General features: G+C 38.9%; 1 protein-coding gene across 2 annotated transcripts; it reads left to right on the top strand.

Moving 5' to 3' along the window:
* Positions 1–384: 384 nt before the first annotated feature.
* Positions 385–27,708, top strand: FZD6 (frizzled class receptor 6). Of its 2 annotated transcripts, none has more exons than XM_058832721.1 (6): positions 385–888; positions 17,475–17,671; positions 20,092–21,109; positions 23,454–23,602; positions 24,823–25,251; positions 25,744–27,708. In XM_058832721.1, the coding sequence occupies exons 1-6, from the start codon at positions 709–711 to the stop codon at positions 25,898–25,900; spliced, it is 2,130 nt and encodes a 709-aa protein (XP_058688704.1). In that variant the 5' UTR covers positions 385–708; the 3' UTR covers positions 25,901–27,708. The 2 variants fall into 2 exon arrangements, with proteins under 2 accessions (XP_058688704.1, XP_058688705.1); XM_058832722.1 differs by having other exon boundaries at positions 770–888; positions 17,512–17,671.

Raw genomic sequence — 27,708 nt, forward strand, 5'->3', positions numbered from 1 at the left:
CGGGGGCGGCCATCGCGGAGGGGCCGCCGCCGGTGAGTGCGGCGGGCAGCGGGTCGGGCCCCATCCCGTCTCGTCCCGGGGGGCAGCGACTCGGAGCGTTGCCGCGGGGTGGCCGCCGGGAGGCGGGTGCCGGTGAGGGGGCGGCGGGGGCGCGGCCCGGGCGTGGCGGGGATGCGGCGTCGGGGCCGCGCCCGGCGAGCCCCGGGCCGACTGCGCTGCCGAGCCCGCGGGCGCCGCTTCCCAGGGCGGGGCTGGGAACGGGGCATTGGGAGCGGCGGCGGCTCCGGGGCCCGGGCGGGAGCGGGCGAAGAACACGGCGCTCCCGGAGCGCGGCTGCGCCGAGCCGCGGCCCCAGCGGCGGTGTGGGACGGGGAGGGGCTGCGGGGGACACCCGGCCCGGCCGGAGCCGCCCTCTCGCCTGCAGGCCGGCCGGGAGGCCGAGCTCGGCCTTCGGACGGGTGGTCGTGGTGTTTCTGCTGTTCACTTCTCTGTCCCGTCTTTGTACGTACAGGCTCGAAGAAGAAGGGGTTTAGTAAAGTCGCGCTCAGCAAAAATGGGGCAATAGCTAAAGCAGCTCTGAGGAGTCTGATTGTGTGCCTTTCTGCCTTGCGCTGGAGCCAGCAGAGGAGGATGCGTGTTTTTATCCTTGTGCAACGCCGGTCTAACTACTGAACAGAGAGATGTGCTGAAGTTGGAGATCCTGACAAAATGGGAGCACTTGTGTTCTCTGCGACCTGCAGTTTACTTCTAGCTCTGGTGCAAGGGCACAGCTTATTCACATGTGAGCCAATTACTATTTCCAGATGTTCAGGAATGCCTTACAATATGACTTTTTTCCCAAACATCATGGGACACTATGATCAGGACACGGCTGCTCGCAAAATGGACGTAAGTTCTCCCACCCACCCCACCTCCTCGATAGTATGTAACAATATTGTCATTAAGAAATTATTTGGGATACCTGTTGCACAGAATGACAAGGCTGATAATGTGTAGTGAGATGTTTCTTTAAACAGAGTGTTCTAGGGCTCCTTGGTTGTATAAGCACCATGTAAGGGAGCTACCGATTTCCTCCCCCCACCCTGCCTTGGATCCTGTGTTAGAGTGGAAGAGGAATGGGTGTAGCACAGCACTGTGGCTATTCAGAGCATTTTGGCAGACCTGATCGCATATAGGTCAGGCACCTTACTGTTATACAGAACAATTGGTGAAATTCTCAGAGGAAATAGTTTATGGTATTCTGGTCTGCCTGAACACAGTGCAAAAGTCATATTTAGAAGATGCTCTTTGCTCCTCTCTCACCTTACATCTCTTAAGGAGAGGCATCTGAAGTTATTTTTCACCCTGTTCTCCATTGTGGTTTTTGCCTTCTGTTGTCTTCTGACTGGATGCTGAAACTTCTGACGGAAAGAGCAACTTTACTCTTTTAAACTGAAAATAAGAACTTTTATTACCTGAACTGATTGTGAGTGTGGCTCCCCTGAGAATATGCCACGTTGTGGAAAGGCTTTGCCCATAGCAATACCTGTAAAGGGTGAGAGCCGCTCTGGGTGAGAGGCTTGTAAAACAAGTTTTAAACCTGTTTTAATAATGGCTTTTCAGTAGTAAGAGGAGGAGAAAATCTTAACACATGTCTTGAAAAGCTCAGTGTCTTGTGCTGTGCAGAGAGTAAAACAGAAGTGAGGTGAATATTAAATTTCTGTTTTTAAAAAAAAATTATATGTGATGTTGGAGGTACTGCTACTAAAATCTTATTTGCATACTCTTTACTGAGCTTGGAGGAGGAGCTTGATTCAGTTGTCAAAACATGTTTGTAGTGTTGCTTGGGATAATCACGATTCCTTGTTTGGCCGCCAGTTGCCAGCCTGGAATAGTGCAGGCTTTGGTCTCACATTGTTTCTGTCATCCCGGTGTAGATGGATGGGAAATTCTGGTATCAAATGTTAGGACATTTGTATGCAAGCAACTGAATTTGGCCACAGATCTTGGACAATTTGAGGGCTTTTAAGTTGGAAGGCAGGCTGTAGGCTTCAGTTGTGAACTGTGCAGTGCTTCTCTAGTCATCACTTTTCAGGAATGCTTCCTGCAGTGTCTGCCACTTTATCTCCTCAGGTACACTGCTGCTTCTTGGTGTGTGTTAACTGCAGCCATTGAGCCAGCACTTGTCAGTGTTTGTGCCTTCCAGTCATGCTGCTGTTAGGGCAGAGAGACCACAGAGCCATTTTTATTAGGTTGCTATGACTGACTTTTCTCAACTGTCAGTAACTTGTGCCTAGTGCATGTGTGGCAGGAGTTCCTTCTGGAAAGCAATCATGCCTTACATTATATATAGCTACCTACCTTTTTGTATAGCTATTTCATTAAAAATTGTGTGTTAATGAGAAGTTTTATTGTTTTCTTTCTCTGTCTTGTCATCTTTATAACCTGACTACTACAGTGTTGGATCACTACTCAACTGTCTGAGTGGCTGTGGGAAACAACAGTGTCTATTTGGATTTGATTTGCCTATCCTCTTTGATTTGTTTCCTAGTCTCCTGTCACTCCCACTACCTGACTTCTGATTTGGTGTTCCTAGCTACTGTGGCACTGTGTGGACATTTCTGACCTGCCTCTTGTGTGTGGTCCAGCAGTGATGATGGATTACTTAGTCAAAGGGAATTTTTAAGACAGCTGCTTTACGGGTGAAAGGGTCTTTGCTCCCATTCTGTATGAAGTTCGTGTTGAATCCAGTTACAGTGGTTAGATTCAGAATTAATATAGTAAAAGCTTACAGTGGTTCATTGCTGAGCCTTCTTTCTGAGAGAGACTTGTGTGTATCAGTGTCACATATGTTGATGTCATTCTTCATGTCATTCAGGAACAGCACCATAGTTGTTTGCAACAGAAAACCTTCTTAGAATTGTCAAACGGTTCTGCTTTTCAGGGGACTTAGTGTGGCAGCAGAGGAGTAGTCACTCACTTCTGGAATAGTGTTTAATTTCAATTTGCAGCCATAATGAGGCAGTGAGTTAGGAGGTAGAGGAGACTGCTGTTGTTTTAAGAGCTTGAATTATTTTGTGATTTTTCAATCCAAACCTCATTCATACCAAAGAAAGAATTTTAATAGCATGTTTTCACTCTATAGAAATGCTTTCTTTTGATCCTCAGTAGGAATGCTTAAAGGCTTTCTTTGTAAATTCTATTTTGCTCTTCCCCCTCCCCTCCCCCTGCCTGTTACCAAAATTGGACATGAGATCTTTGCAGGTAAGGCCTCATATGGATTTGGGGTTGAGCCCTGCAGTATTTTGCTCCCTATATCACAACTGGCTTTGAGTAAGATGCTTGATCATGCAATCCTAAGGCACAAGTTAGAGACTACTTCCAGAAATCAAAAATATTTTGTGCAGAGACAGCTCTAATGTTAATCCAGTTTTTTGTTTCTATCCCCTCTAAGAATTTTTTGGGAGTGTTTACTCCCCAAAAGGACCAAGATTTGTCAAGGGGACTTCAAGGTGAAGTTCACTGTCCAAAACAGTAGTAACTCACAATGCCCCACTCTGAAGGCTTGACAGGTGTGTTCTGCTGCGAGGGAGTGTTGTATAGCCAGATGAGCTGTGTTGGTAACGTGTTAAATTGTTATTTCTGCATGGTGTCTTCGTAGTAATCCTCCAGGAGAGGATGATGTGGAGCTACTGTCTCAGGTAGTGGTTGTCTTCCAGGAAAACAGCTGATACATGGTCTTACAATTCTGCCTCATGTATCAGCTGTTCATAATGATGTGCTGTAAATCAGAACACTGAAGCACTAGAGCACGAAGATGACTAACTCAGTCCTAGGGCTTCTGTTGTGAATGTTCTGGCTAGCGAGGATAGTCCCTCTGGGATCTTGTTTTCTACAATAAAAAATATGTAATTTCCAGTTGCTCCCTTCACTCACATATTTATTTATTTAATTCAATTCTGAGCTTCTAATTTAATTTCTGAGCTTTCAACTTGACAGACTGAGTTTTGGCTTCTCAAGTTTTACTTTATATTTGGATTAGTTTTGTTTACACAACAAATGGTGGCTTTAGGAAAGTAAAACCACATGGTTTTGTGGTGTGAAGTTTTGTGTATGTTTGCTAAACAGCTGCATGACTGTGGAATGTGATTATTTGCAGATGCCTACCATCTCTGTATCTCAAAGCAGTTTATCAGTAACTGCTCCTGTTACTACTAGTACAGGTTGTGAGGTGGAAGATCTAGGGTTTGTCTGATGAGAAAAAGAAGTGGACATAACAGAAGATCTGGTTCATTACGGCTGTGCTTAAATAGGTGTAACTCCCCCTCGTGGTCATCCACAAAAACAACTAACTTCTAATTCCAAAGTAATTCCTACTTTTAACTATCCTGGAGTAGGTTGTCAACTGAAGGCATTATTCCATCAAGGCAGGGAGTTACTGTGTTGTAACTTACATTCATATCTCTTAATCTGTTCTGCTGCAGTTCTGGAATGTGTCCACAGGAGACAAGCCCTTAAGACTTCCTAATGTGGGCAGGATCCACAGGTCTGTAGAAGTACAAAGGGAAAAGGCTTGCCAGTGAGATTTTAGAGCACTCTATAGAAAACACTGGAAAATATTGCACAGAGAACAAAGAAGTACCTCAGAGAGACTGAAAAAATGATTTGTAGTGAGTTTTCCATTCACTTCTGAGTTCATGGCCATGTGCCAGAATATGCATGTGCGTCTCTATGGAGGGTTAAGTGCAGCTGGCTGCAGCAGTGGCAGAAATTGTGTGAGAACTGGGGTTGGTTTAAACAAAGCCATTTAGAGGGGGTTAAAAATCATCTTCAAAAGTTTAATGCTGAAGTTGCATGAGTTAAAATTTGTAATGTAATGGCTTCATTTGCTTCCACTAAATCCAAATTTACAGTTAATTCAATATAATGGTACTTAAAAAACCTGCAAACCCAGTGTCTGCAAGCTTAAATTGGTAGGCATGTGTGTATACACACAGGAAGGAAAAAGCTGTCTACCACTGTAGGTTGGGAGTTTTGGGGAAGTAAGTGCTGTTTTGTGAACAGTTTATTACTGGGATAGCTTGCAAAGTAGCACAGGTGTGAATTTACTTAATCTCTAGAGACAGCCATCTTTGCTTCTCACTTGCACTCCACAAGAGCAATGCTTGGTGTAATATGTGAACCACTAGTACTTAAAACTTGAAGCTTAAATCTCAGCATCTTCTAGGAAAACAGTCAATATTCTTGATCTGCTTGGAGCTATGTTTTGCCCCTGGTGCTACCTCAGACCCTGAAGTTGAGAATGGGTGCGGAGGTGTGGCCATTGACCCAACGGAACAAGCACAAAGGAGTCTTTAATTCATGTTTTTTGGAACATTTTTGTTGTCTCTTTAGCATGGTACTAAGGAGCAAGAAAAGCTTTTGTAAAATGGCAAATTTAGAACATCATGTGTTACTGTGTACCTAAGTAAAACTAACGTAGCTTTTCTAGCTTCTCAGAATGAAGTGGTGGTCACAAAAGATTGTGGTGATGAAACAGCTAAGTTGATGCTTGTTAAATGGAAGTTGGCAGATGCCTAAGTGCTTTTTATAGGTACTTCATATGGATCAAAGGAAATACAAGGCAGTATAACTGACTTCTCTGATGGTTATGTCTCAAGAAATGTGGAATAGTTGGACATGAGTAATTCTGTTTTGACCATCACCATGGAACTTGCAGAAAAGCATTGATTAAGGGTTTGAAAACATGGGAGTTATCCCCGTACTTTTGTAAAATACTGTAAAAATTTTTGATGTTTGTTCATTTTTTGTGCTCTCTTGAGCTCAGGTATTCCAAAGAAACATACATTTTTAGTTCTTAGAGTGGTGCATGTTTAGTTCTTAGAGTGATGCTTATAGCAACAGTTGTAAACCATTTTTGCTGATTCCTGTGGGCACCATAAATTGCAGCCACTAAAACAGTGTTTGTTACCTGTAGTACTGAGGCCCTTTGAGTGTTATTGGCTTCTGCAGATTGACTGAAAGCAGACAGGCAAATGTGTGTAATCCAGTTACCCTGGCTGTAAGCATTTCAGTCATCCCAAGATCTGCTGCTGCTTTCTCTGAACAGGACTTGTCCACTTGATAGCATGAATAGCACTGCCTTGCTCTTTGTTCAGTAAGGATGCTGTTTAGAATGCCTGGGAGTCCAAAGTAATGCATGCTTGAGATGGTAGCTGAGGTTCTTGGAGACGTTGTTGGCAGTGTGATTCCAAGAGCCTCCTCTTTATCCATCTTCAGAGGCTATGCCTTCACTTAGCAAGTAATTCAGTGTTACAGGAATGGATCCCTAGGTGAAGTTGTCAGCGCACTTCTTACCTGTCTGCTGCCTGGGATGGAGGAGTTTTACTCTGGGTTAGGTTTTGGCCCATCTCACTGTGCATTAGATCTGAAGCTGGCCTACGGAAGGCAGTGTTAAAGATTTTTGTTAAGAGCAGACTTCTGAGAAATACTATGGTATCTTGTTTGTGTCCTACAGATGTCTGTCCCTACTGCAGTGCCCTGATTAATGTTCAAGTGTAGCTGCAAGCTGTCGGTGGTTTCTTACTCTTGTGCAGCCTTGTCTCCAGTTCTCTCTTCTCCACACTCAAATCTACAATGAGTGGCTAAATCAAGGCAGTGATGGACTTAATCCAGTGGCTGTAGCCCACTCCTAGAGGACACCTGTCCTCTAGGAATGGAACAGCTTCCCTAAAACTATTTATATAGAGAAGGAAAACAGGAACAGAGCTACTGAGTTTGTAACTACTTTCTTCACTGGTAGAAAGCAGTTAGGGCTTGGGAGCTGAGCTGTCTGCTGAGAACACATCATCCTTGGAGTTGGGGAAGTCAGCAGTGGGTACAAAGCTTTTGCAATTTCCATATTGTCTTCGTGTTTTTATGGAAGTGGCTGCTGCCCAGTGGAAACTTGTGAACTTTACCTGGTCATTAGTGAAACCTAGCAGTAGATTAGGTAGGATAGGTCTGCTGAGAGTGATGCAGTGGCCGTGATTTTGAAGATCATCTTCACATACCTTTCTTTGAATAGTAGGCAGGTAGGACAAAATTGTATGTTGTTGTGTGCTGGTGGTCCACACTGTTTGCCCTCTGCTGTCTGTGAGCTGTCAAACTGTGTGGAATCAACAACTGGGTAACAACTCATACCCAGTGCACTGGCCCACGGCAGCTCCGGCAACAGCAACTGGATTGTCTTGAAGGATTTGGTGAACCAAAGTACATTGAGGGACATCTTTGCAAGGCTCATGATGTTTATGTAATCTACAAATCTAGCCTAAGAATGGCAGAGGATCCTGATGTCTTTCTGAAGCGAGCTTTGTGGTGTTTGGGTGTGAGATGCTCTTTATTTAAGTGGTACATGGGTCAGGAGGCTGGATGGAGCTCGGGCCCTTGCTGTGTGCTGGTGGAGATGGAATGCAGGCTTAGTTTTCCATTTGCAGGATGGATGTTCAGGGTGACAGATTGGCTACAAGTTGTTACCTATGCCTTCATTGATAAAGACCATAAAAAGCAAATGATCCAGAAAATAATCACATTGGATGGGGAATGTGGTCAAATGTCCATGGTTTCTTTTCTAGTTTGACAGTGCAATGATTAAATCTGACAATTCCTAAAACTATTGTTGTGTCATCTCTTTAGTTCTCTACTGCATTCCAAAGGAGAAGGTGGGAGTAGCTGCACCACAAAGTTTGCTGCCTTTTTCTCTCTCTCTCAATGTTGACTGTTGAGTCACCAGCCCTTAGGGGCAAACATGGTTCCTTTGTCACATGGTTGCCCTTTTGGAGTTTTCCTGTGTATTTGTGTGCATCTGTGATTGCTGTAACACATTGGTAATTTGCCTGCCGGAGGAAAAGATGCATATGTCTGCGCTCTTCTGAGCTGTGTAGTGTAGGTGAGTGGAGACTTGCTTGACTTCTGCTTAGCTGTTGGGAGAGGTGTGCAGGGGGTGTGTAAAAACCATGTAAGTGGCTACTGTAGATGCGGGGAGAGAGGCCTGGATGATCAGTTTTTGTAGGACAGTAAGGATGTCCTCTTACCAAAGATGCCTCTCCTCTAGACAAGAGCTTCCTGGGAGAAAAAAGAAAAAATCCACCTTTCCTGTACTTAAACTTCTGGTAGATCAAGTTATTTCAGAGCATAACCACATCCTTCCATTTTTGGCTCATGCTGTATTCCCCAGAGGGCTTGCGTAACCAGATTTCTTTAGTCTCAGTAGCTACTGCCACAAAGCACTTAGTGGCCAAACTCTCCACACAATTGTCCTGCATCAAAATTAAAAGCATTGATTTTCTGGAGGGGGATTATACCCATCCAGCCTCATGGTGACCTAGCAATACCTATTTGCTAGGATGCCATGTCCCAGCTGCATATTTTTTCACATGAGCTAGTGCTCCTGCAAGCAAGGTGCAAGGTGCACCATTCTAAGAATCCAGTTGGGTGGGGGATCTCGCTGGGGATTATACCCAGAGCTACAAACAGAACATTAAATGTCAAAGGTTAACACGGCCCACAAATCATAATGTGACAGGGAGAAAGAAAAGGCAGCCTTGAGTTTTTAGAACAAGAGAAATAAGGAGGATAATGAAGGGAATGTCACCAAGGTGAGTACTGTGGGCTAACAATAGGGAAACAGTGTCTAATGCAGGCATTCGAAACTGGGGAGTGTCTCAAAGTATGACCAACTGGAAATAGTGAAAGCAGAAGAGAGAGGTAATGATTGCAGATGCTGAGGTAGATGGCTGCAGCTTCGTGGGCTTCTGCTTGGTCAGATGACTTGTGCATGCCTGACTGACATCTCCTACATCATAACAAGGTTGGGGATTTTAAGTCTATTAAAGTTTTCATTTAAGACTACTTAAAAATGCATGGAGTAGGCAAGAGAGAAATGGCTCAAGGTTGCTACTCTGGTAACTTGGGCAGTGCTGTTGAGCTGAAGTGTGTCCCCACACTCAGAGGGAGGGGGAAGCATGAATCTGGATGACTCTTGGAACCATAGCAGTAATGACTTATGCTGGAATTTCTTTGAAATGAGGGGCTTTTTTGAAGATAACAGTCAACATTGTTACAGGTAATCCTTTAGATTGAATTCTGCACAAAAATTTTATCAATAAATCCAGTTACTTCTGTAACACATGGCAAATACACAGAGAATTTAAGATCAGAGATTCTTGTGCTACCACAATCCAGATGTAATGAAGCTCTGTCTAGACTTCAGATGTCTGGGGACCTGCAGTATACTTTCCTTCAGTTAACTTATAGTTGTCTGTCTTTTATGCTCTGTCTAGTTTACACAAAACCTAAACAATGTATAACTGAAAATCTTTGTAAAAATAGTTCAGTTCTGTAACACTTGGGAAAAAGTTCTCATGTTTGTTAAGGACTGTAAATTGCAGAGGCTCGAATATCTGTAATTTAGGTCAAACTATAATTTAGGTTAGGACAAAAATGCAGTGAATTTTGGTAATAAGCTATTTTGAAAAGTATTTGAAATAGTTCTATTTTATTTTGCTTCAGATAGTGAGATGTAATATTCCTGTTTATATTGTTTATAACCTTTGCTATAGTTAAAAAATATAGGTATATATGTATTTTTATTTTGCATATGAAAATACCTAAAGGGAAAATATGGAATTGTTTTACTACAAAAAGAATTCTGTTACTAGATCCCTGCATGGGCCATTCACCTGAGTTGGACTGGGTCCTAGTGAGTCCCTTCCAACTCAGAATATATTGCAACTCTGTGTAGTTAATACAAAACCATTCAGAGTATATAAAAGTAAAAAAAAAAAAAAAAAAGCAGACTAGCCTGCTTTATCCTTCTGTGTGTGTCCATTTATACAGTCAATGGCTACTTTAGTGCCAAGGTGTCATGTTGGAATAGTTTCTTTGAGTTTGTTTTACCTTTTTTAAAGTGCATGGGTGCCTTGCTGTCCTGTTGACCTTTGAAAACATTCCCTCATGTGCCTTACCCTTACCCTGGTAGGATTTTTGATTAATATTCCCATAACCTTTGAATAGCTAATAAGAAAGTTCAGACCAGAATATATATATATGCAGGCACGTGTATGTATATGTGTACAGAGCTGTATGTATGTATATTGCATGTGTTGGGTGGATGATGGTGAAGAGTTTGCAGACAGCAGTTTTTGTTGCAAACACAGTTGCACAGCCCGGCATCTGAGCTCTTGCCAGCCTGGTTCAGCTGATGGGTGATGAAGCTCAGTCCCACCCCACGGGCTCCTGGCTGCCTGCCGGCCGGTCCCTGGCGCTTTGCAGGGGTTTTTAAGATCAGCTGCCATCCTTTGCCCTCCAAACGCTGATCTTCAGGCGCTGAGCGGCAGGCGGCTCCTGGCCCGTACGGCTCTGGGAGGAGCACTGCTGGGCACAGTCCAGCTTATCAGCCGCTGCACGCTGGGCTGGCCCCAGGCTTTGTTCACAGCCCTTTGACAGCCTGAGTGCGTGCCTTGCCTTTGCTGTTCGACTGAAGGACAAAAATAAGCTTGTATCTTTGCAAACATCTTTCACTGCAGAGCGGTGTGGTTTGTCCCACTGGCTTGTTTACTGCTCTTTTCTTTCTCTGCGCCACCCCCACCCTCCTGCCAGTTCTTTGAACTTCAGATTTTCCTGTAGTAGGAAACTTAAACTATTGTCTTGGGGCCAACCTACTTTGTACTATGACAAAATACTTAATTCTTACCTATGTAAATGTTAAATTGATTACATTTTTAAAATGTTAGAAAGGCTTTTAAATGAAACACAACTTCATGTACTTTTAGTTTATTGTGGAAGCTGCAGAAAGTAATACTGTTTTTTTAAAAGGAGCTTATTAAAATAGAAATTCATGTATGTTTGATGGTGGTTTTTTTACATCTCTCATATCAGGAAACATTAATAATGCATATTAAACTTACAAGTATTCTTGTTTATAATATATATCTTATGTACATTTATAGCTAAAATATAAATGGTGACATTTAGTCCTGAAAAACTTTTGTTGTTTTACCCATGTAATTCTAACTGAATTGAGAAAATACAGATTACTGCTGATACTTGCTCCTGGCAGCTGTAGTTGATTATTACCCACAGCTCAGGTGGAGACATGGTGTATATGGGCTCTCCAGTGAGTTCATACCATGTTCCTGGCTGTTTTAAAGATGACTGGCATTGCACTAATGTTTCTGGGCATTCCCATGTTTCTGTTTTGCAGTTCTGCTGTTAAGTAGCAGCGTTTAGCAGACGTGTAGCAACAAGACATGCTTAAACTACCTCAGCCTCCTGCAAAATCCTTACATACCAAATTAATTGTATTTAATTTGCCTTTTATCTATACTCATCAATGTAACTTCCAACAGGAAAAACCTAGTCTTTTCTCAGCCTTGCTTTTAGTCTACTGAACTTGAAAATTTCATCCTTCATTTAGTTTCATGTGTTGGGACATTTATTTATCATGACTTAGTTAATTGTGCATGAACTAGAAGTCACAGAATCTTGGCAGCTGATTCACTATGGCCATCAGCAAACTGCTGCCCTTGCCAGCCTGTCTAGGAATTGCATGAAGGCACTAATCTCTCTGGGTGTGATTCTAATCTTGTTTGCAGTCGAGAATAACTCCATTGTAACAGTGGTGTAGGATTAAATCAACCATGCCATACTTGCTCCACTGTTTTTAATTGAAACAGATTGTCATTGGAAAAGTGGCTAAGGATACTATGAAGATTGTTAGTATAGCTCTGTGAGTATGAAGAGTAATTTCTGTCTCCTCTTCTGAGATCGCTTATGTGCACTGTGATTGATAGTGGCTGCATTTCCCAACTATCACATCTGAAAAGTTACATGTTTATAAATATATTTGGTTTAGGGTTTGAGGCTGTACTTCAATTCTGTAGTGACTGGATAGTAGGTTTGTTTGTATGGTACTGTAAATTATTAACAATTAATTTTTAATTATTAATCACGAAGGTGCCTTGTGAGAAGCAAGGTGATCCTTCTGAGTCCCTTACAATTTGAGATATTCTGTGACTCTAATTATTCATTATTTAGGTAGGTGTTATTTCCTGTAAGGCAGATACATAGTTAAATGAATAGCAATGTAAAGATACACAATAGTGTATCTTTAATATAGGTAGGAATCCGAGGTACACAGTAGTATAATTGTAGAAATACAGATTTAAGCCTGCCTTTGCTTCAGTGACTGAAATACACATTATGTAAGCAACAAGGTTGTAGTGTTGTTGCTTTAGTCACAAGATCTGTATCAAAGAGACGACCTGACTTAACACTGAGACAGCTGGTGACTGTCATTGTTTAACTTAGTTAACCTCAGTGGTAACTAGATTAAGAAGCTAAATGTTTCAGCATGGTAGGTAGAGCTCAGTGGTTAGGAGAATAGGTTGTTACTGTCTTAGATATCTGACTCCAGCGGCTGAACAAAGGCTTGAGTCCTCTGTGTATCTCAGCAATTCAAGGTATTTCCTGTCTCTTACAATAAAGGTTTGCCATAGATGATTGTAACAAAGACCTTGATACCTCAATCCACAGTTTTTTATATTACGAAAGTATCTCTGAGACATTAATTAGCAGAGTACAGGAGAGTATTTTCACTTACTTGTTTTGACATATGCTGGTAGTTATATGTCAGAACCTCAGAGACTGATCATCTCTGGTAATGCTTTTCTTTAGGGTCAGTCTGAGATGAGATACAACAGAGCATTTGGAATGTCTGCATGGAATAATGAATTTGTTTCTCTTGTGTCTTGGAATTGTAAGCCTACTAAGCACAAAACAGAGAAGCATGGTGAACACAGGATCCATATATAGTTCTAGGTTGCAGTTTACTTGTTGACAAAGCACATTTAAGAACATGTTTACACTTAGACTTTTTTTCTGTGTTTTGCACCATTTGTTTTCACTTGTCTCAGTTGTGTTACTGTTTGTAGAACCACATCATAACTGGATTTTTGAGGTAGCTTATCTTTGCTTCTGGAGAAAATATAACATAGACACGCCTCATAAGGAATCTAGGACTTAATAAGGTGTTCCTGTTTGTTAGTGGAAAGTTTGCATCCCACAGTCCTTGGTTCTTCACTGATAGTGCTTGTGGCAATGCCTCTCTTGCTGTTACAGGCTCCGTCATCTTTGGCTTTACAGCTGCTATTAGTTTTTTGGTTTGGGGGTTTTTGTGTTGGCTTTTTTTAAGATTGTTACTGTATTCTAGCTTGCCTTGTATTTACTGAGCTTTGTTTCCCATTGCCAAGAAGATGAGAATTAATATTTTAGGACATATATTGGCTGTGTGAAGCTCAATTTGTTCTTTTCAAGAGTCAGGTTTCACTCTATTTTTAACATTCTCTCGTCACCCAATGTGCAGATTTTCATCTCTTCTTCGTATGACAGGGCAGTGGTTGCTAATGCTTGAAATGCCAAGTGCCTTAGTTTCCTGGAAGAGAGAACTTTGTGTGTTTGTGGCACATGCAGACCCTGAACTTCCTGAAGAGAGGAGGATTATGGTATAGGATTCTGAGTTTAATCTCAGACTTGGGTGTTTAGGACACCAGCTTGTGCGTGCATGCAATTTACCCAGCTGACCACTTGGGTACAATGTGGTTTGTGGTTAGGACATCCGTGGTTCAGTTAAAGTGCCCTTGAAGGAACTGAATCTTTGTGATCTTGGCTTTACTTTTTGCTTCCAGACTATGAAGGTGGAGGAGCAAATACTTTGGTTTTGGTAAGATTTTGCTTTCATGGTCCATCAGGAAATGCAGATATACTATTTTCTATGAGCAAACTTTTCCATTTTGGCTAGCTGGAAGTGAAGCCCACATTTAAAGATACCTCACCAGGCACAATTCAGTAACACTTCTAGTGTCCTTAAATGGTAAAAGTAGGCAGCTGCTGAAAATAAATCTATATTTTTCAAATTCCTTTTGTGTGTGCTTGAGGCAAAGTTTTACATTTTATAGTTTTTTTGGTTGAGAAAACGCATTGGCTGTAAAATCTGTTAGTTTTTCAATACTTCTATTTAAAGGGATAATTCAGAGGGTATATTATATATACTTCAGTTTCCAAAAACATGATCACAGCCTATATTTTGTTAAGAAACTGCTTTTAACCCATTGGAGACTTTGTTTTCCAATGCCTACCTAAAGAACAAGAAGAAAAGTAGGAATAAATAAAGAGATAAATGTTTTTTCCCAATAAGAGGTATTAAATCCTGAGCTGATAGTTCCATGATATACCAAATAAATGAATAGAGTGGTTCCTTTAATTACTTGTACTGAAACCTCTGATAATGAATTAATTCATAAATGGACCTAGAAGAGGGCTAGGTACTGAATTTGCTGAGAAAACAAAATGGGATGAAAGAGTTGCAGAGAGATAATGTGCTAGAAGCAACTGGACAGTAAAATGGTAGGTATGATTTAGAGTAGGGAAATGCAGGAGTAATTAGTTTGGGGGAAAATAATCACCAGAGTAATAAATACGGAGGGAAAGTAACGCCCACTATCTGTACAAGTGGTGGGCACAGAATTTTATCAATTACTGTCACTCAGAAAGTCTTTGTTGTCACTGGAAATGTGATGTCAGTCTTCAAATTTAGTCAAGGTAAATAGAAAGCAAAGTGTTTTATGAAAGGAGTAGAAATCAAAATTTAAAGCATATATATACTATACTAGTATATAAATATAAAAATTATATCAGGAAGACAAAATAACATGGAAAAAGTATTGTGGAATCGGTTACCTGTTTGTCAAAACACACCGACTGCAAAACCAGGAGTTACAATAAACAGGTAAAATGCAGCATTTTCTCACCAAAGTCTGCTAAAATTATGCAGAAGAACTTACTGCTGTAGTATTTTACAAAGGGTTTAAACTTCAGCGATTGAAAAAGGGATGAGTTTTAGGAAGAAAGGTTTGTCACTGTCTTCTCAACACAGTGGTTGTGTTCCAATGTGCAGCTTGTTTCCTAAACCCTTGGTAGCAGGAAGAGATGTCAGCCAGTGTTATTACAGCCCCCTTGCTACCAGCCAGGGTGGAATGAGGTGTCTAGCTGAAAGGTCTGACTCGGGAAGGCAGCTTGTGTTTTCAGAACATCAAACTTGTTGCTCTTGTGCTCATACTCTCAGGTGTCAGAAGGTAAGTATTTTTAGCAAGCTGAAAGAAATAAAAGAAGTAGTGAAAGAACAGTTACTCTTGGGAGCCAAGTCCTTGGAATTCTACTCTGGTTGCATTATAGGCTAAACATAGTATTCTTCCTAAAAACTAGCATTTTTCCATTTATTCATTAGGGTTGTTTTGCATTTAAATAAAACATGCTTTTTAAAAGAGTGTTTAGACAATGACAATACGCTTTAGTAAAATTCTTGCAAACATTTTATTTCTGCTTGTCATTTGTTATCTACCTGTAATACACAGTATCATTATACATATTGTTATTCTTGTGATATTTTAGCTTTTAAGTAGCTTCGTAAGACAGAACCTCTGTCGGAGTGGTAAAAGTTGGTTTTATGTCCTGGGTTTCTTCACCGGATGTTTTCTTTATGCTTATTTTCTATAAAAGGAGCAAGCTTAAAATATGTAACTTTTTCAGCTCTGTTGGAAAATGCTATGTAAAAACTGTTACATTGCTTATAAAAATAGTTGGTAAAATATCTATGTGGGTAAACTTGGTTTCATTGATATAAATATTGGGATTTAAAAAAAAAATTAGTTTTCTAGAGAAGATTGCTGAAGTCTGAAAAAGTTTTTGCCTAGTAGTCCAAAACTTGCTCTAGAAAATTAATTTTACTTTTAATCTAGTAAGATGAACTATGGGTGACAAAAAGGAAGAATTCGCAACAACCAAGACACTTTCTGCAAGACTTAATGTCAAAAGTAAACTCAGTTTCTGTAACAATTGAATATGACTACCCAGGCTATTGTCTTTATCCTAAGTTCCAGGAAAAACAGAACAAATATAAATTAACAATTGAGAAGAAAAGAAACATCGTAATTATGCAAAGGAAATTTAATTAATTTAGGGTAAACTCCTGACTACTTTTTTCATCTGAAGCTGTGCAGTCTTTAGGAAATAATCCAACTCATGGAACTGGAACACAGTATACCAGAACTGCATTTCTCTCCTTGTCATAAAATACTCAAGTCTTGGGTTCCAGCAAAGGCAGCTCAAGAGGAGACATTCAGAGAGGGAATCAAACTGATGTGCCTGTTGTAATGGCATGTGCAGATGCAGCACACAGCTGGAGTGCTCTGAAGAGTACTGCCAACATTTTTTTGGTTTATCATAAAGAACTTCTGTGTTATTCTTGCCCTGCCTTATCTTCTTCTTCCCCACACATTCCTGTATTTATTACCGAGGTCCTTTAAGGACTATCAGATATTCCATTTTGTAAGGGAAAATTTATGTATCAATGTCTTTCCTTTTAAACAGCATGTTCAGTAGTAAGACTTAATTCTTGAGTAAGGAGATACAGATATATATATAGGATATTTAAAAGCTGAAAAATGTAAGGATACTGTTCTGGACTCAGAATCTAATCCTTCCTTTTACAGACACGGGTTAAATGTTTGAGAGACATAGATATTGATGGCAAAAATTTAAATTCTTACTAAAAGCTTGACCTGCTTTGAAAATTGCATACACTGTCCCTGTTTAATATCACATATAACATTTGCACACACGGTAGTATTTTGGCCAAAATAATTAGCCCCAGCAATAAAGCCAAGAAAATATAAAACAGAAAGGCTGAGGTTTTTTTAAACTTTTTTTTTTAACTTAAAAGCCTGTCTGACTGTGAATAACCAATTGAATGCATCCAACAGAAAAAGTTAAACTCCGTTCTGTGAATTCTCTAGTAAGAACAGTTATCAGTTACTCACTGACTGCTACTTGGTAATCCAGGCAAAGAAATTCTCAATCATATTGAGAGAGATTTGAAATTACATGTTTAAAAACGAGAAATAATATTTGGACCTCATTAGTTAAAAAAACCCCAAATTTCTTTAGTGTAAGAGAAGATGAGTACAACATACCACTTAGGACTGAAAATGTAATCTAACAGGAACTACAGGAACAGACACACCTTGAAAAACCTCAGGGCATTTGTTTAGAAGCTGACTGGTGTACAAAGAAACTCAGTGTTTTACTTTATTTTTAGAATATCTTGGGCATTCATAATGCCTTTCAGATTTCTAATGTTGTCAGATAAGAAAAATGAGGTTTGGATAGGCAAAGATTGTCCATGATCCTAGGACAAGGGCTGGGCTGGAAGTGCTAACGGAGCCTCTTGCCACTCAGGCCACTGAGTTTTTTCTTTTTCAAAACTGCTGAGCAAGCACTATTGTCTAGTATCTTTTCAAACCTACATAGGATTAAATTTAAGCCCTAGTGATGAAAGTTAGTTTTGATGCTTTGAATTATCTTTTAAACATTGCTAACCAAAGCCTTTTTCTTCCCTGTAGCCTTTCCTTATTCTTATGAATCTTCACTGTTCACCAGATGTCCAGACATTTCTGTGCAGAGCCTTTGTCCCAGCCTGCCTAGATCAGATTCACGTGATTCACCCCTGTCGGAGCCTCTGTGAGAAAGTGTATTCTGACTGTAAGCACTTGATGGACACTTTTGGAATTGCATGGCCTGAAGAGCTGGAATGTACCAGGTATTTTTCATATTGACAGGTGGTGGGAGTGGTATTTTCATGTTTGGCCCAGACTGAGTTGAAAGTCTGAGGCAGAATGTTAAATATTATCTTGCTGTAACTTCCTTAGTGTGTTCACCCTGCAGTGCTTATGCATGGGACCATTTTTTTATGAAAGCTTTTTTGTTATTCAAATGATCACCTGCATTTCTGCCTGTGACATTTTTTGCAACAAAGTTCTGCAGCAGTTCTTTTCAATAATCAGATCCCTGCAAGAGGTAGCTTTTTTACTAAACACTTCTAAAAGTTTAAAATACTATATGTTACAGCATAGATTTTGCTTTGGTTTCTGATCTCTAAACTAGGGATGATCATGCTTGCTTTATAAGGGGTTTTAGAAGTAACTGCTCATAAGATAATGAAATATAGAATATTCTGGGTATCTGAACAGACACAGAACATAAAATAGTAGAGACTTCATCTTGCTCCTAACTGCTTAAATGTGCCAACCTACTCTTGTGTTGCTTTTCCTGTACTGCCTGCCAAAGTGCTCTTTTTTGAAATGTCACCTTTTCCTCAAAGGCGTTCACATGTCTGTTTCAGACAGAGGACAGTTAATACTATTGTGTCTTCTGTAGACACCAAAAAAAGATGTCTACATTTTTTAAATGGAAACCACTCCAGTACAATCTTCTTGAGATTATGACTTCCAACTGTGCATATTTATAAATTATTAAGGCCAGATTTTTTTTTGTTTGTTTATTAACACACATCAGGTCAAGAGGTACAGGAAAGGAGCAGAGACTGGAAACACAATTTTTGTAACCCACCTGCAGTTGCTAATCTGTGATGCAGCTGAGGGAGAGCTGGGACAGTAGTCCTGTGGATGACCTCTGGTAGAAATCCATATTGGAGCCAATATGACAAGTGGCATTAATGCCATTTCCCATAGTTCTGCAGAAAAATAGAAGTTGTGGAGTTTTAAGATAAGAAGGCATTAACCTCTCCCATCTTGTGTGAGGTTCTATGCAGCAATAGTCCTTCTCAGCCAGCAGGTATCTTCAAATATCATTTTGAAAAAGTAGGACAATTACAAGTGAATCCAATTATTGACTATATCTTTTAAATTACATTTTAAATCAGAATGCATTTTTTGCAGGATTTAGTGCAGATTTATATTATTACTACTAGTGTTTACTCAAAATGAACCTTTCCTGTTCACATGTGAGTGATACTTCCCTGATAGCCGGTACTGAAAAGTCCACGTCCATGTTCTGAGAAGTCCAGGATGTTCTTGGGGCAGCAGAGATCCTGCTGCTGGAGCCCATGGAAAAGGAGCTTGTGGGCAGTAGCTGGAACACTGAAGTTCGCACTTCTGTATTCTTACAGATGAACATGAAGCTGATTAAGACAATTAGTGAATGAAGTTCACTCTGTTTCCACATGTACTGTTCCAGCCTGTGGTTAATGAAAGAATCTGCCATAGAATCAGTTTTCTTAGCAATTAGTCTGGATTTAGTTGGACAGCATGATAGTGCAGTAAAACAAAGAACTGTAGGAGTTTTTGATCTGAGCTTGGATACTGAATTGAGACACTCTTGTAATAGTGTGTGACAAAGAATGTTGAGACAACAGAATTTTACTTTAAAAGCTAGAATGCAAAACTTGTTCGTTTTAAACATACGCTTAAAGTTGGAATACGTGTGACCATAAATACCATTTTGAGTAAATGCTTACCTGCTTGAGTTATATAATCTCATTTGAAGATATATCCAGAACTGCTGATATGGTATTATCCATATAAAAAGATCACACCTTGTGTCTAGTTAAACCCTGGAGCAGTTGAGTCTTGAGCAGTTTTTAAATTAACATCACAGAGCTTGAAAATTGCTAAAATACGAATAATTTTTTACAGTGCTTGCATTTTCTACCTGGGTTTCTTTTCAGTTAGATAGTTTATTGTTGGCAATTAAATAGCAGCACAACACAAAAAATTATAATAATAATGTACTAGTCATCAATTACAATGTCAGTCTTCTTCCTTAATTGAAGCGTGCATTTTGACAAGATTTTTGCTATCACAAACAGTCTGTTATCAAAAATATAAAAAAAACAACTACTCTCAATATTTTATGTACATATGTAAAAATTTAGTATCCTTTTAAAGTGTAGAATGATTGCAATTTGAGTAGTGTTTTGTAAACTGTAAAACAACAGCTAGAGAGCAACAATTAAATAAATGCGATTGAAGTCTCCTGAAAGGAAGATAGTTGAAGTTTGGTTTTTATAATGCCATCTGATTTTTTTCATATAATTTCATATTTACATAATCTATAAAATTTAACAGTGCTTAGGATCAGATTTTTCTCATATTTCTAAGAAGTAATTCTAGTTGGGAATGAGGGCTATTGAGAAATCTCCTCTTCTCTTTATTTATTCAGACTAATCAATTGTGATGAGACTGCTCCTGCCACTGCTGCTGTAACCACAAACGTACATGGAACTCAGAAGACCCCAAGCCAGATCCGAAGGGATTATGGATTCTGGTGTCCCCGACACCTACACACTACCAATGGACAAGGCTACAAGTTCCTAGGAATTGATCAGTGTGCACCCCCATGTCCCAACATGTACTTCAAAAATTATGAATTGGATGTGGCAAAAAGCTTCATTGGAATAGTTTCAATCTTTTGTCTTTGTGCTACACTTTTCACATTCCTGACTTTTCTGATTGATGTTAAAAGGTTTAGGTACCCAGAGAGACCAATCATATATTACTCTGTCTGTTACAGCATAGTCTCTCTAATGTACTTTATTGGATTTTTACTTGGGAACAGAACTGCCTGTAATGAGGCGGATGATAAGTTAGAAATTGGTGAAACGGTTGTTCTTGGCTCCCAAAACAAAGCTTGTACTGTCCTTTTCATGGTTTTGTACTTTTTCACTATGGCAGGAACAATATGGTGGGTGATTCTGACTATCACCTGGTTCCTTGCAGCGGGAAGAAAATGGAGCTGTGAAGCTATTGCACAAAAGGCCATGTGGTTCCATGCAGTTGCCTGGGGGATACCTGGTTTTCTAACCATTATGCTCCTTGCAATGAACAAAGTCGAAGGGGACAATATCAGTGGAGTTTGTTTCGTGGGTCTCTATGACCTGGACGCCTCTCTGTACTTTGTACTTTTGCCATTGTGCCTTTGTGTCTTTTTCGGTCTCTCTCTCCTTTTAGCTGGCATTATTTCTCTAAACCACGTGCGGCAGGTCATTCAGCACGACGGCAGGAACCAGGAGAAGCTCAAGAAATTCATGATCAGAATTGGAGTTTTTAGTGGTTTGTACTTGGTGCCACTTGTGGCACTTCTTGGATGTTACGTTTATGAACTGGTGAACCGGAAAATCTGGGAAACTACTTGGGTGTTTGACCACTGTGACCAGTACCATATTCCTTGCCCTTATCAGGCAAGTAACGTTTTCCTTTATAAATAATACTGTAACGTTAATTAGCAAAAACCCTTATGCATGTCTGCCATGCAGTGAGGAAATGATTTTCATGTTAAGCAATCACTTTAAAAACATGGAGTGATTAATTCCTCTTTAAGTCAGAAACAATGGAATATTACTTTTGCTTTGAAAATTTTAATCTGGTAGCATTCAGCAATTAAATTCCAACTTGCAGCTCTAACAGAATATATAGCTATTTTTATGATCTTTGAACTTCATGTTACAAATGGTAATGGAGGAGGATCATTCTTCACAATATTTGTTTGTAAAAGTATTTGCTTAGTACTTTGGTGCCAAGCTCAGTATCAAAGTACATAAGTTGAATTTTCATCAATTTCAGTTGAAGCTGAAATGATTCTTGAAAATTTAGACTAAATTGGATTTTAAATGCTTCTTATAACCACAGATTTAAAATAACTTTTTTCTTTTTTTTTCTTCAAAGTGTAGAAGTGTAAACCACTTGAAAATAATACAGAACAAACTTCCCATATATTTTTTTCCCACAATAGCTGTTGTTTGCAGACTGATTTTCAGAAATGCAAAGAATTCTTTATTAAAAAAAATAATCAAAAAAAGCAGGTAAAGAAAAAAACCTCAACTTAAAATTGTGGAGATGGTTTTATTTAACATTTGCCTCTTAAAATCCGACTTCCTTGGAAAGACTTTTAAATTAAATCTGCCTGTGTTCAGTGGATTGAATTGGCTGCAGTTGCAGGGAATTTTATACAATAACAATATACTTGCAAGTATTGTTTCTTTCCATTTAAGAACAATTATATAGGAGGACAACATCACTAAGAGAAATGCAAGTGTCTCATGTCATCTTTCATTGCATTACACTTCCCATCTATCTTTTTTCTGTAATAAACTATCATTAAAAATGAGGAATATAAACATAGGCATTATGAAATAATCAGAATTGATCTCCTTACATTCTTAAACATCATTTATTATCCTCTGGATTGAAGTCAGTGTAGGCTGAAAGTAGCACAGCTCACAGACAACTTGGTTATTTTGGCTTCCAATACTGTTTCTTGACAAGTGTATTTTGACTTCAGTGGGTTTTATTCTGAGCTCTGTAAAAATCTAAATGCTTCAGAATATACAAGTTTGAAAATAAGACTTTTATGCTCTAAAAAAAAAAATCAATAAATTTGTTTTGTAGTGCTTTAATATAACAGCTTGTCATACTAACACAGATCATGTATTTTTAGCCTTTAATTAGCTCATTAGAAGGAAGAAATATCAACATGAAATATTACACAAAGATCTACTCTATGGCATCTGTCCCTGTAATAGACAGAGTGTGCTAATTGTTGAATAGCTTACCTGAGCTGACTTTTAGACTTTTGTTACATTTGCCAGATGAAAACCAAATAAAAACAAACTGAAGTAGCTAATGTTACCTGGCTAACAAAAGTAGTGACTTTCATAGATGGGTCTGGCAGATAAAACAAGTGGCATAAGTTAAATTTGCAGCATGAGAGCAGAACATCATAATCTCTCACTGAGTTAAATGTGTCAGCTCCAATGACACAGCTCTGCAAATAGGTGAATCTTGCAATAAACAGAAAGCTACTGCGTAGTTCCCTGCGGCTCCTTGAAGATGCTGTCTAATCAGACTGATTCCCAACTAATCCTCCCAGTACCTGAAGGGAGCCTACAAGAAAGAGGAGGAGAGACTTTTTACAAGGGCATGTAGTGACAGGAAAAGGGGGAATAGCTTTGAACTGAAAAGAGAGTAAGTTTAGATTAGATATTAGGAAGAAATCCTTTACTTTGAAGCTGGAGAGGCATTGAAACAGGTTTGCCAGAGAAGTTATGGATGTCTCATCCCTGAAAGTGTTCAAGGCCAGGCTGGATGGGGCTTTGATCAACCTGGTCTAATGGGAGGTGTCCCTGCCTCTGGCAGCTGGGGTGGAAGTTGATCTTTAAGTCCCTTCCAACCCAAACCATTCTGTGATTCCATGATCCAATTACTGTTTCTTTTTTTTAAAGGGATAAATCTTTTACCTCTGAAGAACATTTTTACTAATACAATTACTCCCAAAATTACCTTTTCTTTCAATTTAAAAGAAAAACAATTCCTTCTGACAGATCTCTTCTGTGTGTATATTCAGCTGAACCACATCTGACTTGTCTGTACATGTCTGATGTCTGTCTGCAGCACAAGCCTCAACAAAGAACAGAAGTCCTAAGGGGAAAAGTCTTTCATATAAGAAATTTATTTTTCTTCATTTTAAAGAATAAATCAATGAGTATATTTTCTTCTTTGCATTTATTAAATTTTATTATCTTCTAGGCAAAGGCACTAGCAAGACCAGAAATATTTTTGTTTCTGATGAAATATTTGCTAACATTAATTGTTGGCATATCTCCAGTGTTCTGGGTGGGAAGTAAAAAGACCTGTTCCGAATGGGCCAATTTCTTCAACAGAAATCGCAAAAGAGAGTAAGAAATTATTTTTTTCTCTTTTTTTTTAAGTGTATACTTAAATGTGACTTTCAGACATGCTTCTTTTTATATAGCTCAGGTAATCAAAATGTTGTCCTCAGACTATAAATGCTGCTTTGGGCATCAGCAGAATTCCATTGGAATCTGGGGAAGTTTTAAATGTGCAGTGACAACAGTCTCAAGGAGACAGAAATGCTGATTCCTCTTTTGTATAGCAGAGGTTTGGCTGCTTTGTTTAGCATTGTCTAATACATCTCTGGTTCACAGTCAAAGGAGGAAAGATAATTTCAGCCATCAGTTTTAGTTCTTTTCTTATGTTGTGACCACTTTATCTGACACAGTGCCTAGTACTACATTTACTGTCATGCAATAATACTATCCTCTTTTCTCCTCTGCCAGGCTTGTCTTATTTTAAAATTAATATTATTGAACCCTCCTTACTATCACTTTTATTGCATTAATCATTAATCTAGTGGGGTTTTTTTAATTAAACAGAAGAATTATGTTTTATTACGTAAATTTAAGCAAATTTATATCTATGGATTTAAAGAGCTTATAAATTTTGTCTCCATTTCTTGTAATTTTTTTTTTCAATTCTTTTTTATGGCTTGATTATTTCTTTTCAGATTATTTGTTACTTACAAATGATATTGTGGTTTTAGATAATTTTTTTTCTTTGGATTTCCCAAGGCAGTAGTCTCTAAGCTCTTTTTATTTTACATCTACATTTCTCCATGGTGAGTTTATAACTTCCTTTCCCTCTCCCCTCTTTTTCCATTTCCTGTATGATTGTTTCTTATGTTTCAGATGTTAATTGCTTCTAACTAAAAGGATTTAAAAATAATGAAGTAATTTTTACAATGCTTATTCTTTTTCATTTGAAGGAATTTGACTCTACATGAAGTTGGTAATGCAGCTGCTTATGAGCTAATCCTTCTTTTCTCTCTAGTAGATCATTAATTCGTTGTAGTCATTGGACCTATTTGCAGAAGTAAGAAATGTAGAAATCTGCTTTATTTGTTTGTTCCACAGACAATTACTTTGGAGCCATTATGATTTTTTTCTTTTCACTTACAGTTTTTTCCCTGTGTTCATTAACATCCAGCTCAGATTGCATCACTGGTTGCTGTTCTTTCAAAGTTTTGTGTATTACTCTTTATTATATTATAGCCAAGGTTATCTTCTTTTTTCAGTTATGTGCTTGTACTCTCTTTCAGTCCAATCAGTGAGAGTCGAAGAGTGCTGCAAGAATCATGTGAATTTTTCTTGAGGCATAATTCCAAAGTTAAGCATAAAAAGAAGCACTACAAGTCAACTTCACACAGACTGAAAGTAATTTCAAAGTCAATGGGGACCAGTACAGGTGGCACAACAAATCATGGAACTTCTGCAGTAGCAATCACTAATCATGATTACTTAAGCCAAGAAACTGTGGCAGAAATTAAAACCTCTCCAGAGACATCTGAGAAAGAGATAGAGGCTGATGGAGCATCAGCCCTAAGAGTCGAGGAAGGTGAAAACAGCGGAGATCAAATGTTACCCAGTGCTAAACTGACTGTGGATCATGTGGAAAGGAGAAACAAAGCAGATAGCACATGTCATATGAGTACTTTGGCTGAGAGTATGAGGAGAGTAGGTGAAGGAAGGTAAGGCTCCTGAACTCAGTATTTTCTTTACTTATACAAATTGCCATGATTTTTGTTAGTACTCTGTTTTCTTCTCTCTGAAGAATCAGGATATTCTCGGGCTGCAGCTGAACTTCAGTAGCTTCAGAATTTGCAGACTGGCCATGTACGTCTGGCACGTGGGCTGTTTTTTTATTTTTGTAGGATTATTCTTTTCCTTTTAAGCATTGCATATTGGAACTTCAACATGTAGGATATTCTTGCCTTACTGAACAGTGACCCTCAAGAAACCTGTGACTGCACTGCAATCACTTTGAGAGGTGATGGGTCTGAAAAAGAACAATGGTGACTGTAGACTTGTAAAAGTGTATAGAACTGTACTGCATTCTTTTCAAAAGAATACAGCTGAAGACATATGATTTCACTACTCTTTTTTTTTCAGTGTAATGTAAATTAAACTGTGCTTAATTTTTTAAATTTTTTTTTCTGTGTTTTGTTTTTTATTACTTACAGAATAACTCCTAAAAATGATTTTAGTGAATCCCCTTCACTACAAAGGAGCTGTTCCCAAATGCCTGATGTCTCACAGTCACCTTCCCTATCACTGCTTGTCTACTCAGCTTCAGACACCAGAAGAGAGTTGGATTCAGGAAACAGTTCTAACCTTTGAAAGATTGAAAATTTGTATGAACATTTTCATTGTATAAAACTGACATAAGTTCTTTGTTACACTGGAAATAATGGATATTCTGTGCCTTATTAAAAAAACACACATATCCTGCTTTGCACTTAAAAAATGTATGTTTTGTTGTGGGGACAGCTAGCAATAATGTACTGTATTTAATCCTGTCCAGGACTAATGGAAATTGAAGTTCTGTAGGATATGGCAATAATGTAAGAAAAAGGAGAGACAAATATTATTCCTTATATAAAGAACACTTTGTAATGAATTGCATTAAAATAATGCTTAGAAAGCACTGTTGCTTCTCCAGATATAAAATTCCGTCTGCCTCTCTGATATTTTTCAAAACTTGTTAAATTTTTCTCTTTTATATTATCTCTTAACAGTATCAAATAAGTGATGCACAGATTTCTGAATTATGCATAATGCTGTATCAATTATAGCCCTGGTTTATGGTAGCTTGTACACTGAATATGAAAGGGAATCTGAAATTACAGCAGTTTGTTTTGTACATAAAAATGAATTTTGTAAATAAGTGTCTGCATAAGGTCAATCTTTAGAAGTACTGTTTTGTATGTATTGTACAAACTTGGAAAAGTTCCTGTGCTTCCCTTAGGGTGTTGCTGAAGCCACCAGTCCCCTGGTGCTCAGCCAGCGTGACACAGTTCTGAGAAAAGCAGGTTGGACCTTTATCCATAACATGCACTGATTTTTGGGGTGAGACAGGTCCTGCTACAGGCATGATGCAGAAGGTGCAGCACTGTCTCAGAAAAATGCCTCTTGGAGCCTCTCCTGGCGTGGAGTTTCAGGGCATGGTGCCAAAGGGAACACCTCAGACTCCTGGGCTCGGTGGGCAGAGCCTGACGTGCAGTCCTGAGCTCCAGTGACAGCTCGTCTTGCGCTGTTCCTATGCAAGTAACTTTATTTCTTCTTAAATGCTATAAAGAAATATATTGCAGATAACTTCTGCAAATAACTATTGAGTTATTAATATGCAGGCTTCTTTAACAATCTGTTTACTGAGAGGACAGCCTTAATACTTTTCCTATAAAGCCTAATTTTCTGCAAAGCCTCATTTTCTATTATGCTACAGCAATATATTTTCTTTAAATCAAAAAGGCCTTAATACATATAGCCTTCTGTATGCTAGGTGGTTCTCAAGAGCAAGTACTGCTGGTGTGAATAACAATTTCATTGTCTGACTTCATCTGAGTCAAGATTTTTTTAAGAGCCAATGGGATTTATTACTTGAGATAATTTTGAGACAGATTTTGCTGTTTTCTAAACCTTAATGTCGGTGCATTTTGTAAGACTGTCCAGCATCATGTATTTGACCACTAAAAAGAGTATTTCTCAATTTTATGGTATTATGCAGAGAATTTACTGTGAGTTGGCGTAGAATTCATGGTGATGCATTGAACAATGAAAATTGTGTGGTACAAAGGACATGTAAATGCTGGAACAGCAGGAACTACAGTTCTGATAAACCAAAGTTACTTGTTTTATCCATCATGGATTAAAAATGAAATTTCTTTACCTTTATATTACACTATCTGCATTTTAGCATTTGTAATTTATTGCCTTCAATGGGATATGCTCTTTTAGAGTTTTCCCATTAAAAATACACAGAATTCTTGCTACTGAGTGGACAGTAAGAAAGATATGAAAAACCTCCTGTGAAAAGACCACTAAATACCCTTCATTTTTCTAGTTCTGTTTGTAACCAGGTGACTTTATACACATGTTCAGTAGTTTTGTTATGACCGTGTTTGTAATAAAATATACTGTGTTAGCAA

The sequence above is a fragment of the Poecile atricapillus genome, chromosome 2 (assembly GCF_030490865.1).
Source record: "Poecile atricapillus isolate bPoeAtr1 chromosome 2, bPoeAtr1.hap1, whole genome shotgun sequence".
Classification (NCBI taxonomy): Eukaryota; Metazoa; Chordata; class Aves; order Passeriformes; family Paridae; genus Poecile; species Poecile atricapillus.

Coding starts and splice junctions, on each gene's coding strand:
- FZD6 (XM_058832721.1), top strand. CDS start 709: ATGGGAGCACTTGTGTTCTCTGCGACCTGCAGTTTACTTCTAGCTCTG. Junction 17,672..20,091: donor GAAGAGCTGGAATGTACCAG/GTATTTTTCATA, acceptor TTATTTATTCAG/ACTAATCAATTGTGATGAGA. Junction 23,603..24,822: donor AACAGAAATCGCAAAAGAGA/GTAAGAAATTAT, acceptor ACTCTCTTTCAG/TCCAATCAGTGAGAGTCGAA.